This window comes from Pyrus communis, chromosome 17 (assembly GCF_041283825.1).
Source record: "Pyrus communis isolate YQ-2024b chromosome 17, ASM4128382v1, whole genome shotgun sequence".
Classification (NCBI taxonomy): Eukaryota; Viridiplantae; Streptophyta; class Magnoliopsida; order Rosales; family Rosaceae; genus Pyrus; species Pyrus communis.
The window spans coordinates 27,196,816-27,208,665 of record NC_142581.1 but is presented as its reverse complement, the minus strand read 5'-3'; the positions used below and the strand labels follow the sequence as shown (position 1 = coordinate 27,208,665).

Genomic DNA, 11,850 nt, shown 5'->3' with positions numbered 1-11,850 from the left:
TCACAATCCACCCCCCTTAGGGGCCCGACATCCTCGTCGGCACATTTCCGGCCAGGGATTGGCTCTGATACCAATTGTCACATCCCGGCCCGGGCTGGATCATTTCTCGGGCCTGCTTCACCACCATAGCACGATATTGTCCGCTTTGGGCTTACCATTCCCTCACGGTTTTGTTTTTGGGAACTCACGAGCAAATTCTCAGTGGGTCACCCATCATGGAATTGCTCTAGCCCCCTTCTCGCTTAACTTCGGAGTTCCTACGGAACCCGAAGCCAGTGAGCTCCCAAAAGGCCTCGTGCTAGGTAAGGATGTGAATATACATTTAAGGATCACTCCCCTGGGCGATGTGGGATGTCACAATAATCCTCTTTAATTATTCAAGAAGAACAATTCCAAACCTATCGACATGAAGTTCAATAGTGACTGGTAACTAGTACTGATCACAATTCCACGGCGAACTCATTTGGAAATGCTTTAAAAATAAATGGAAGCGCTTTTGATGAAAATATTTTTATAACCAATTCTAAGTAAAAATACAAGTACATTCTGGAAAAGCACTTCAAGTGTGTTTGAAACTCAAAAATATTGTCTCTGAAAGTGTTTTTAGTTATTTTAAAGGTATTTCCGAACAAGTCCCGAAAAGCAAAAACTTTAGAGTTGAAATTTTCATGCAAGAGAAGAGAATGCTCTGTGGTTTTACAAGAAAATGTATTATTTTCTTTCAATACTCATCCTTTCGAGTTTAAAAAGACTCTCAATTGGTTCAAAACTTGAGCTGACAACTCCCTTTGATTTGAACACAGTTTCAAATCTTCCTCTTGTCCTCCAATTTGGTCTGTTTTAATTCCACAAAGAATAAAATAATTGTAGAATTAAGGGCAGTGGGCACCAAGACTTAAAACAACAAAGACAAAAGTGATAGGCATACTGCATACAGGTTTTATATCCCACATCCGCTGGTGGAAGAAGTACGTTAGTAAAGCGGCATATAAAAACCCAAGCCAAACTTAAAGAAAAGCATACCTTTCTCGGCCTTTTGGCCAAGATCAAGTGTAGTATCTGTTCTTATCAGTTTAATATCTGATACGTGGACCAATAGTTCACACGATATTAAATTAATTTTTTTAGGGAGAGAGTCCGTTACAATAGCTTGCTATTGGGGCTCTTGAGCGTTGCCCAAGCGTTGCACTACAGCATGGGCCTGGCGCATCCCACCAAATCTAGTTAGAATTTTTGTGCTTACACTCTTCAATTCTCCAATATGTCAAGAAGTAGAACGGCTTTGAGTTATTTTGGAGATTACAATGGTTGTGGCTAAAACATAGTTTTGGGAGCATCTCCAGTAGTCTTTTATCCCTCAAATCCATTCAATATTTCACACAAATCACAAGCTATCTATCATAAAGTCACTTCTAACACTTAAAATGTCTGAGAAAGTGATGAGGGGTGTCATATTAGAGCATCTCCGGAGACTCGATAATAGGGTATTCACCACTATTGTTAAGAACCTCTTTAGGACATCTCCAATGGGAGACTAGATAACAAGTGCGTTGTGGGGCATGCATTGTCGCTGCGCTTTACAGCTTCAGCATTAACGTGGGTTCAAGCCCACTTTCTCCGATTCTTCAAACTGGGTACACCATTTATGAGTCCTTGTCCGCATCCTTACATTTGAGGATTTTTATAGGAATTCCGGCGAGTCTCTATTCTTTACTATACTTTAGGGACTTCTTTTCCGGCCCATTGGAAGCCTTATGTCCCTAAATATGAGGTTTATACGGTGGTAGGAACTCACCCTTGCCCTGACCTCTCTTTCGTCACCTCCAGCCACAGCTTGAGAGTTCGGTGGCATGTTTCTCCCATTCCGGCAAGAAATCCAGGGGATCCCCTCATTCGGGTCAGGACTTGGCTCTCACCACTTATAATAATCTTGGACAACCCAAAAACATTTCAACAGTTTTGTGGGAGCTCGATCATAACTGCAACCCATTTTTACAAAATCGATTAGATAACCCAATTTTCCAAAAGTTAAGTATCGAACTATTCCATGATGTGTTAAGAAAAAGATATTAACAAATGGATGAATGCATATATTAAAAAAAAGAAAAAAAAGAAAGAGAGGAGATGTATATGATATGCAAACTACTACTCTGCCGACCCAAAATCGTGAATACGAGTAGATAAAAAAAAAAAAAAATGAAAAGGGTCTTTCCTCAAATTTTTTTATGGTATCTAGAGCCAGGTTATGTACATGAGCAACATATATATTTTATAGCAACATGCGAGTAACATGACTCCGATACCATGATAGAAGCCATTTTTAAACCACTACGCGAAACTTTCATTCTTCACTATGGGACAATTCAGCTCATTGTAACTATAACCATAAAGATGACAAGACAAATACAAACGATAATTAAACACAACCCGAACACTTTCCCAACTTTATGGGAGATTCTGTCAAGATTCCAGGGTTGAGCTAGCAACCCACTACTATTCACACCGATAGTGTTCTAATTATATCAAGTCAGGTCAGAATTTCATTCATAATTTTATATCTAGTAATATGAAGATACAACTCTTGTAGGACAAGGAAACAAAACTCCTAATCTAATAAAAAATACAAACCTATAAAGACATAAAATAAATACATTCATATTTTAATTTCACTCACTCATCTCAATATATGACTTTTATAAGTGATAGGCATACATGTTTTATGTACCATATCGACCACTGGGGACAAGTATGTTTCTGAAGTGGCCTATATAAACACAAGCCAAAGTTGGGATAAAGCATACCTTTCTCGGCCTTTTGGCTAAGATCAAGTGTAGTATCTGTTCTTATCAGTTTAGTATCTGATACGTGGGCCAATGGTCTACACGATATTAAATTAATTTTTTTAGGGAGAAAGTCCATTACAATAGCTTGCTATTGGGGCTCTCAAGCGTCGCCCAAGCGTTGCACTATAGCATGGGCCCGGCGCATCCCACCAAACATAGTTCAAACTTATACAAAGACCCATTAGTCCCACCAGTAAATATAGGATGGAGGGAGAGCTAAAACCACTCGATACTATTGCAATGACCGATACAAATGCAAACCCTGACACTAAGGATTTCTCGTTGTACTGGACTCGGGTTATGTATATTTTAAGGCATTCCAATCCGTGCACACACTATGGCTCTGCCTCTTGTAACAGAATGCTGGATGCAGTTAGACATAGAGGTCAAGACAAGACTTATAGTTAAACCTTCCATCTCCGAAAAATATATGAATACTTATCCTAGAACGTTTGAGCAAACTAACGAAACAAAGTGCTCTTAGCTGAAGAAAAAGGACCTATTGACGCAACACCAAATCCTCAGATTAATCTGTTATAAATATGAGGTTTATACGGTGGTAGGAACTCACCCTTGCCCTGACCTCTCTTTCGTCACCTCCGGCCACCAGCTTGAGAGTTCGGTGGCATGTTTCTCCCATTCCGGCAATAAATCCAGGGGATCCGCTCATTCGGGTCAGCACTCGGCTCCCACCACTTATAATTATCTTGGACAACCCAAAAACATTTCAACAATTTTGTGGGAGCTCGATCATAACTGCAACCCATTTTTACAAAATCGATTAGATAACCCAATTTTCCAAAAGTTTAAGTATCGAACTATTCCATGATGTGTTAAGAAAAACATAATACAAATGGATGAACGCGTATATTTTAAAAAATAAAATAAAATAAAAGGAGATTGGGGGGTATATGATATGCAAACTACTACTCTGCCGATGCAAAAGCGTGAATACAACAAGTAGATAAAAAAAAAAAAAGGGCCTTTCCTCAAAAAAAATATATGGTATCTAGAGCTAGGTTATACACATGAGCAACATATATATTTTATAGCAACATGCGAATAACATGACTCTGATACCATGATAAAAGTCACTTTTAAACGACTACGCAAAACTTTAATTCTCCAATGTGGGACAATTCAGCTCATTGTAACTACAACCATAAAGATGACAAGACAAATATAAATGATAATTAAACACAACCCGAACATTGTCCCAACTTTATGGGAGATTCTGTCAAGATTCCAGGGTTGAACTAGCAACCCACTACTATTCACACCGAAAGTGTCCCAATTATATCAAGTCAGGTCAGAATTTCATTCACAATTTTATATCTAGTAATATGGAGATACAACTCTTGTAGGACAAGGAAACAAAACTCCTAATCTAATAAAAAATACAATCCTATGAAGACATAACATAAATACATTCATATTTTAATTTCACTCACTCAACTCAATATATGACTTTTATAAGTGATAGGCATACATGTTTTATGTACCATATCGACCACTGGGGACAAGTATGTTTCTGAAGTGGCCTATATAAACACAAGCCAAAGTTGGGATAAAGCATACCTTTCTCGGCCTTTTGGCTAAGATCAAGTGTAGTATCTGTTCTTATCAGTTTAATATCTGATACGTGGGCCAATGGTCCACACGATATTAAATTAATTTTTTTAGGGAGAAAGTCCATTACAATAGCTTGCTATTGGGGCTCTCAAGCGTCGCTCAAGCGTTGCACTATAGCATGGGCCTGGCGCATCCCACCAAACAAAGTTTAAACTTATACAAACCCATAAGTCCCAATCGATCTTGCAAGATTAAAATGGCGAACACAGAACTAAAGCCTCCACTGCCTATTTCTTTCTTGAAACCTTCTGTTGCAACTTGCAACTCAAGCATATGAAATCCAGTGCGATGTAGAATGTATGACAAAGGTGGAGTGTTGCCTCAGGACGAGAATTCTAAGAACTCACTCAACATTTGGTTCCTTGGCAACACAAAGAATATGAAACCAGTAAATGGAGGACAGAGGGAAAACTAAAACCACTAGATACTATTGCAATGACCGATACAAATACAAACCCTGACACTAAGGATTTTTCGTTGTATTGGACTCGGGTTATGTATATTAAACACCATGATTTATTTAAGGCATTCCAATCCGTGCGCACACTATGGCTTTGCCTCTTGTAACAGAATGTTGGATGCAGTTAGACAGAGTTAGAGGTCAAGACTTATAGTTAAACATTCTATCTCCGAAAAATATATGAATACTTATCCTAGAACGTTTGAGCAAACTAACGAAACAAAGTGATGTTAGCTGAAGAAAAAGGAACTATTGACACAACACCAAATCCTCAGATTAATCTGTCATAAAATGAAAGGAAAATTCGAAACATTTAGAAATCAGATGAAGAACACTTACTTGTATAACCTTCCTTTACCAGTAATCTCCGCAAGAACATTTCCCATCTTTAAAGTGATGAAATCTACTAGCATCACGTACAATAATCTCTCGGTTTTTTATTAGAGATATGTACTTAATAGCAACATGACAATCAGTGCAAACGCGCAAATTCTTCATCACCCTTACTGGTACACCCTCAGGAGTGTTCATTAAGGCGAAAGCAATCGCCAACTTCTCACTATGGTGTGCCAAGTTATATTCTTTCTCCTCGTTATCCATATCATGCAAAACAGAGCTGATATCAGGCACATAACCATGCAACTTCAACTCTGATGTTAGCTCTTTAAGATACAAATCAATCTCTCTAGATTGGGGGTGCGATTTATCACCGATGCAGAACTGGTGAACTTGATTTTTAATTTCCAGCCAGCTTATACCTGGCTCCTTCTTGACCTTTCTATCTCTCATCGTTTTTCTCATCTCAGAAACATCATGCCACCTTCGAGCTAAAGCATGGATGTTCGAGAGTAGCACATAGGATGCCGAGTCCTGTGGATCTTGCCTAATAACTTCTTCAGCAATCCTTCTTGCCATGTCTGCGTTCTTGTGGATTTTACATGCAGATAACAAAGTTTTCCAAATGATAGCATCTGCTTTAACAGGAATTGATCGTATCATTGCCTCGGCTTCCTCCAAACAGCCAGATCGGCCAAGCAGGTCAACCACACATGTATAGTGTTCTAATTTAGGATGTAGTCCATACTTTTCGACCATAGAGTTGAAGAACTCAAGTCCTTTGTCCTTCAACCCGCAATGACTGCACGCATAAAGCAAACTCAAGAAAGTAACATCATTTGCCTCCAATTCTTCCTGCTTCATCTCCTCAAACAGCTTAATGGCGTTCTCTCCTTGTCCATGAAACCCATAGGCAGAAATCATAGAACTCCACGTTACAGCATCTCCACCTTCACTTTCCGTGAAAGCTTTCCGAGAATCATCAAGACACCCACATCTCGAATACATGCTAATTAACGAACTAATCACCGCAACAACTGTGCTAGCCCCAGCTTTAATTGCTTCAGCATGAATTTGCTGACCCTGTCCAAGTGTTGCCAATTCCGCACACGAACTAATAACACTAACAAAAGTGACCTGATCAGGCCTGAAACCAGCAATTTTCATCAAGTTATACTGATCCAGCACTCCCTCGAGATGCCCATTTTGAGCTTTTCCCGCAATAATAGTATTCCAAGCAACCACACTGCGAATTGGCATCGATGTAATCACTTTTTCTCCTTCCACCAAGCTACCCGACTTCATATACATATGAGCCAAAGAGCTCCCAACGACCAAATTAAACCCAAACCCGCATTTCATCACATAAGCGTGAACCTGACGCCCGGCACACAATGTTCTCAAACCAGCACAACCCCTCAGAACACTGCCCAAAGTGTACTCGTCGGGCAAAAACCCCAACTCGTGCATCTCAGAAAACAGACCCAGCCCCTCTTCGTTAAATTCAAACTGCGTCAACCCGGTGACCATGGCATTCCACGTAGCCACATTTCTCTCAGGCATTTCATCAAACAGCTTCTGGGCACTTTCCAAATCACCCTTCTGCACGTACCCATTGATCAAAATGTTGCAAGACATTGTGTTTCTTCTGGGGAGATGACCAAACAAGGTTAAAGCGGCATCCAAGTCTCCGACTTTGGAGTACAAGTTGAGGAGGTGATTGGATACGAACTTGTCTGCGGAACACCCAGATGTGACAATCAAAGAATGGAGCTGTTTTGCTAAAGAGAGGGACTCGCTGGGGATGCATGCTTTGAGGAGGTGTGAGAAGAGAGATGGGTCTGACCATATCTGAGATTTGAACCCCTCAAATGCTTGTTTGATGTGTCCTTTGGAGCAGAGGTTTGTGAATTGTTCTGTGGCGGCGGCGGGGGTGGTCGAGCCTCCGACAACTTTGGAGGTGGCGGAGGACAGAAAGCGTGGGGATGGAATGTTGAGTAGGGAGTAGAAAGACGACTTGCCCATACATCTGGTTCGCCGTGGCGTGTTCTGTTGAAAACGAGCAAGGAATTTTTATGTTACTAACTTACCATGTGGGGGTGCCCTTGTGTAAATTTGAATTTAGTTTGGTTCGTTGTCAGGTCTTCTTCGAAGTTGGCACTGCTCCTTATCAAAGACTATCCTCCTGCTCACTATATTGCAGGTTTTGTGTGAAGAATTTCTCACACGCCAATTCGCTTTAAGTGTTTGGCTTTTCATCATGCATGGAGTTGTCTTGACTTTGAAGTGCCGTCTGTCTTTTGAGTGTGGGTGTGGATGATTTCAAAAGTTGGATGCCTTTTTTTGGCTTATTCTTTGACATGTTTCGCCCTCAAATCCACCAATAGGACTATATCTAGTTTGGCCAAGTTGGCTTATTTTTGACATGTCTCGCCCTTAAATCTTCAATGTCCAATTTGATATTTCTATCATTTTCTGAATTTTAGCGATAATAGTTTAAAAGTGTTAGTTATTAGGGAAGAGGGGGATCAGTAAAGATCGAACTGGCATCAAAATGCACAGACAAATTATTTTTCGTCATTGTAGTAAGCGCCATCCGCCTGTCTTCAATGGAGTTTACAAAGTCCAGAAGTAGAGATTAAAAATCAGGAGGGACTTTCACAGAAGAAACCAAAGGCCCAAGTATATTTGGTCATCACATTACACTTTACATGTGATTTAAAAAAATAACAGCTTTTATACATTTTTACCAGTTATAGAAGTTTAGCCGAGTGTTGATGACGGTATGAGTTACACCATCTAAACAGCCACTGGTGATGGAACTGCAGCAGGGACCCGGTTTTCAACTGGGATTTCAACGAATTCGGCCAAGATTGCCCGGAATTCATCTCCGGTCATTGTTTCCTTCTCAAGAAGGACCTCCACGATCTTGTCAATGGCTTCGCGGTTGTTTCTTATGTGGGTCAACGCAATCTCATATGCTTCATCCGATAATCTCTTAATAGCTAAATCAATGTCTTCAGCAAGCTTTTCTGACATTGAGTTCCTTGCCATCATTCTCATAATGACGTCACCGCTCTGAGACGCGTCCATCAATGACCACGGTCCAATATCAGACATTCCGAAGGTGGTAACCATCTGCAACAATGCCAATTAAGTTTCTCAGTATGACAGAGCTAATAGTTTCATGTCATGTCACATTTAATAACACCAAGGTTCACAGTAATCTGTGTCATCTGACAGTTTAAATTTCTATGAGAAGATAACGAATAAGTTCAATTACCTGTTTGGCCAAACCAGTGATCTGCTGCAAATCACCAGCTGCACCTGTTGTCACCTCAGGCTCACCAAAGATCACTTCCTCTGCAGCTCTACCACCAAGCCCGCCAACAATTCTTGCAAATAGTTGCTGCTTGGAGATCAAGGTAGGATCATCTGCAGGAATAAACCACGTAAGACCCCGAGCCTGACCACGAGGGACTAATGTCACCTTTTGGACAGCATCATGCCCTGGAGTCAATGTCCTGCATTGAGGAGAATACAAATCATTATTCGGGTTATTTAGGTTTCTGTTTCCACAATTTTAGTTATTTGAGCTTCATAAGAACAACCAATAAAAGACTAAATTATCACTTACCCACAGATGGCGTGTCCAACTTCATGATATGCCACCAGACTTTTACTCTTTCCATCTGTCATTACTGTTCCTTCCATTCCAGCCACTATTCTATCAATTGAATCATCAATCTCCTTAGATGAAATTGCTGACTTCCCACGTCGACCAGCCAATATAGCTGCTTCATTAAGGAGGTTTGCAAGATCTGCCCCACTGAAGCCAGGTGTCCTCATGGCTACAACATCAAGAGAAACAGTTCCATCAAACTTCTTATTGCTAGCATGAACCTTTAAGATCTCTGTTCTTCCTCGTATGTCTGGGACATCAACAGACACCTGCCTGTCAAACCGGCCAGGCCTCAATAAGGCAGAGTCAAGAATATCTGCCCTGTTAGTTGCTGCAACCACGATGATACCAGTGTTGCCCTCAAAACCATCCATTTCTGTCAAAAGCTGATTAAGGGTTTGTTCCCTTTCATCATTCCCTCCACCAATTCCAGTTCCTCTTTGCCGTCCAACAGCGTCAATTTCATCAACAAAAACAATGCAAGGTGCATTCTCCTTAGCCTTCTTAAAAAGATCACGAACTCGAGAAGCACCAACACCAACAAACATTTCAACAAACTCAGAACCTGAGATGGAGAAAAATGGAACACCAGCTTCACCAGCAATTGCCTTTGCTAGTAGAGTCTTTCCAGTTCCAGGAGGGCCAACAAGAAGAACCCCTTTAGGAATTCGAGCCCCAACAGCTGTGAACCTCTCAGGCTTCTTTAAGAATTCAACCACCTCCACGAAATCTTGCTTGGCTTCATCTACCCCAGCAACATCATCGAATGTCACTCCGGTGTTTGGTTCCATTTGGAACTTGGCTTTAGATTGACCAAATTGTAGAGGAAATCCAGGCCCACCTGGACCACCCATGCCTCCGGATGAACGTCTTGAGAGTAGGAACAAGCCCCCAATTAAAATTAGTGGGAAAGCAAGATTTCCGATCAGATTAAATAAAAGAGAGCCTGAGTCTTCTTGAGCATTATGTGCTGCAAAGTCGATGTTCTTTTCCCTGAACTTCTGGAGGAGCTCTTGGCTTAGTCCCGGAAGTTGAACACGAACTCGTTGCAATCGGTTCCCTAACTCAGGAGAAACAGCCTCAACAATAGCTATGGTTCCATTCTCAAACAAATCAACTTTAGTTACCCTGCCCTTGTCCAGATACTCCAAGAACCTGGAATAAGACATCCTTGAAGAAGAGACACCTTGATCATCGGCGGCCAAAGCATTCCCCGCTCCAAGTAAAGCTGGTGCTCCTATTCCCACATTCCCAAGCAACAACTTCAGAAAGCCTCTTCTTCCCTCGTTTTGCCTTTGGTCTAGCGACGCCTTTGTGAGAACTGTTTTTGTCACTTTACCCAATGATGGAAGAGCTGAAGGGTGCAAGAGATGCCTGCCACAAAAGTCCTTGCTCAAATTTGTCTTAGTACTGCGGGTAGATAACCCATTCCCCACAAGGCATGCTGATGACGCTGCCATCTGTAAGTACAATAACAAAAGGCACTTGCAAGTTTATATGCCAAATCACAGATTACTGGAAACAAAATTGAGTAATTCAACAACCTATGCAGAAGAACAAAAGATCAGAGTATAAAGGAAATATGAGATCAGCTTAATATTTGATTGCATCTCAGTCCCGAAAAAAGTTGCTCAAACAGATAATTACTTTTTCAACAGGAGATAAGGGATTGTTTGGCATTTAACTTGAAAACAATTTATAGTTCCAAAAACGATGAATCTAGCTAAAATACTCGGAACTCATTAGTTTCAAAAACAAAAAATTGGATTCAAGACGGATACCAAGCAGGGCCTAAATTTATCGAATCTCAATTCATACCATCCTAATGATCTTAAGCCAAAAATGTCACATAAATAAACATTACAAATTAGAGCAATTCAACATTTAACAGGACAAGATGAATGAACATCAAGATTGCAACAGTGAGCAACTTCTACCGCCTTTTTACCCAACACATGCAATTCTTTTCAGTTAATTTTTTTTCAGAAAATCCATTCAACCAAAAGCACAAAATAAAAAATAAAAAGCAATCAGGTGACGTGAACTGATGGAGTGTTTACAAAGACGCAAGTTTCTGGTTCAATAAATTCACAAAATAATGCAAATAAAAAATTGATCATTAAAAAATCATAGCTTTCTTCAAGAAGCAAGCACCCAGTTGACATTTACAGCAGCAAAAAATCCCATTGAGGAAATGCACATCAAACACATGTCTAGATTTCGTTTGTTTTCCAAGTACAAGTACGAAGACACAGATACAAAAATACACAGAGCAGAACCACAAGTGGTGGATTGCCCCGATGGTTAGGACTTTCTTCTTCAACCTACTGCGTCCCGAGTTCAAAGCCCCTCTCTTCCTTAGTGTAGTTTAGCGTAAAATATCGATTGAAATCAAAGAAATACAGTACAGATTAAATAAAACTATGGAGGATCGGCAGCAGAAGAGGGAGAGAAGCACGTACCTTTGAAAAATGGAGGATTTTTGTGAGGGAGAGGATGGGGATTTTAGGAAGGGGCGATCAAGATAAATAGCTCCAATGAATGGGGATGCCAAATGGGATTTTTGAAGAAGCGGATGTGGTTTCAGAGCAGCGTACGTGGCTTATCGTTAGTGAGTAGGAGGACTTGGAAGTCGTTTTAAGTTCTTTACTTTTTTATTTTATTTTTTCTTAGGCTGGGGATCTGAAAAAAGCACGTCACTCAAGTTTAGCAAATATGATTAGGGATGGGCATGGTTCGGTTCGGTTTGGTTCGGTTTCACTTTCAAATTGGAATCGGAATTGAAAAATTTCAACGATTCGGTTCATGACGGTTCTGGTTTGGTTCATGCTGGTTTATGGTTCTAACCAAAATTATATATATGTTTTTTCTAATTTTCTACTTCTAATACCAAACAC

General features: G+C 40.4%; 2 protein-coding genes and 3 non-coding genes across 7 annotated transcripts; 3 read left to right on the top strand and 2 right to left on the bottom strand.

Moving 5' to 3' along the window:
* Nucleotides 1-1,019: 1,019 nt before the first annotated feature.
* On the top strand, nt 1,020-1,215 carry LOC137709579 (U2 spliceosomal RNA). Its single transcript, XR_011064873.2, has one exon. It is a non-coding gene; the product is annotated as a U2 spliceosomal RNA (small nuclear RNA).
* Nucleotides 1,216-1,262: 47 nt separating this feature from the next.
* Nucleotides 1,263-7,579, bottom strand: LOC137708786 (pentatricopeptide (PPR) repeat protein). Of its 3 annotated transcripts, none has more exons than XR_011064832.2 (3): nt 5,275-7,579; nt 3,415-3,599; nt 1,263-1,979 (listed from the first exon to the last, which is right to left on the bottom strand). XR_011064832.2 is itself a non-coding variant. In XM_068447937.2 (2 exons), the coding sequence occupies exon 1, from the start codon at nt 7,294-7,296 to the stop codon at nt 5,290-5,292; it is 2,007 nt and encodes a 668-aa protein (XP_068304038.2). In that variant the 5' UTR covers nt 7,297-7,579; the 3' UTR covers nt 2,960-3,599; nt 5,275-5,289. The 3 variants fall into 3 exon arrangements, 1 of the variants encoding a protein (XP_068304038.2); XR_015958815.1 differs by having other exon boundaries at nt 1,263-1,821; nt 3,441-3,599; XM_068447937.2 differs by lacking the exon at nt 1,263-1,979 and having other exon boundaries at nt 2,960-3,599.
* On the top strand, nt 2,798-2,993 carry LOC137709576 (U2 spliceosomal RNA). Its single transcript, XR_011064870.2, has one exon. It is a non-coding gene; the product is annotated as a U2 spliceosomal RNA (small nuclear RNA).
* On the top strand, nt 4,418-4,613 carry LOC137709577 (U2 spliceosomal RNA). The gene has a single exon (XR_011064871.2). It is a non-coding gene; the product is annotated as a U2 spliceosomal RNA (small nuclear RNA).
* A 238-nt stretch (nt 7,580-7,817) lies between the features above and the next one.
* LOC137749571 (ATP-dependent zinc metalloprotease FTSH 2, chloroplastic) lies at nt 7,818-11,587 on the bottom strand. The gene is made up of 4 exons (XM_068489690.2): nt 11,416-11,587; nt 8,909-10,413; nt 8,555-8,795; nt 7,818-8,409 (listed from the first exon to the last, which is right to left on the bottom strand). Exons 2-4 carry the CDS (start codon nt 10,411-10,413, stop codon nt 8,071-8,073), a joined length of 2,085 nt encoding a protein of 694 aa, XP_068345791.2. The 5' UTR covers nt 11,416-11,587; the 3' UTR covers nt 7,818-8,070.
* Between the last annotated feature and the right edge of the window lie 263 nt (nt 11,588-11,850).

Coding starts and splice junctions, on each gene's coding strand:
- LOC137708786 (XM_068447937.2), bottom strand. CDS start 7,296: ATGGGCAAGTCGTCTTTCTACTCCCTACTCAACATTCCATCCCCACGC.
- LOC137749571 (XM_068489690.2), bottom strand. CDS start 10,413: ATGGCAGCGTCATCAGCATGCCTTGTGGGGAATGGGTTATCTACCCGC. Junction 8,796..8,908: donor GTTGGACACGCCATCTGTGG/GTAAGTGATAAT, acceptor TCCTCAATGCAG/GACATTGACTCCAGGGCATG. Junction 8,410..8,554: donor TCACTGGTTTGGCCAAACAG/GTAATTGAACTT, acceptor GCATTGTTGCAG/ATGGTTACCACCTTCGGAAT.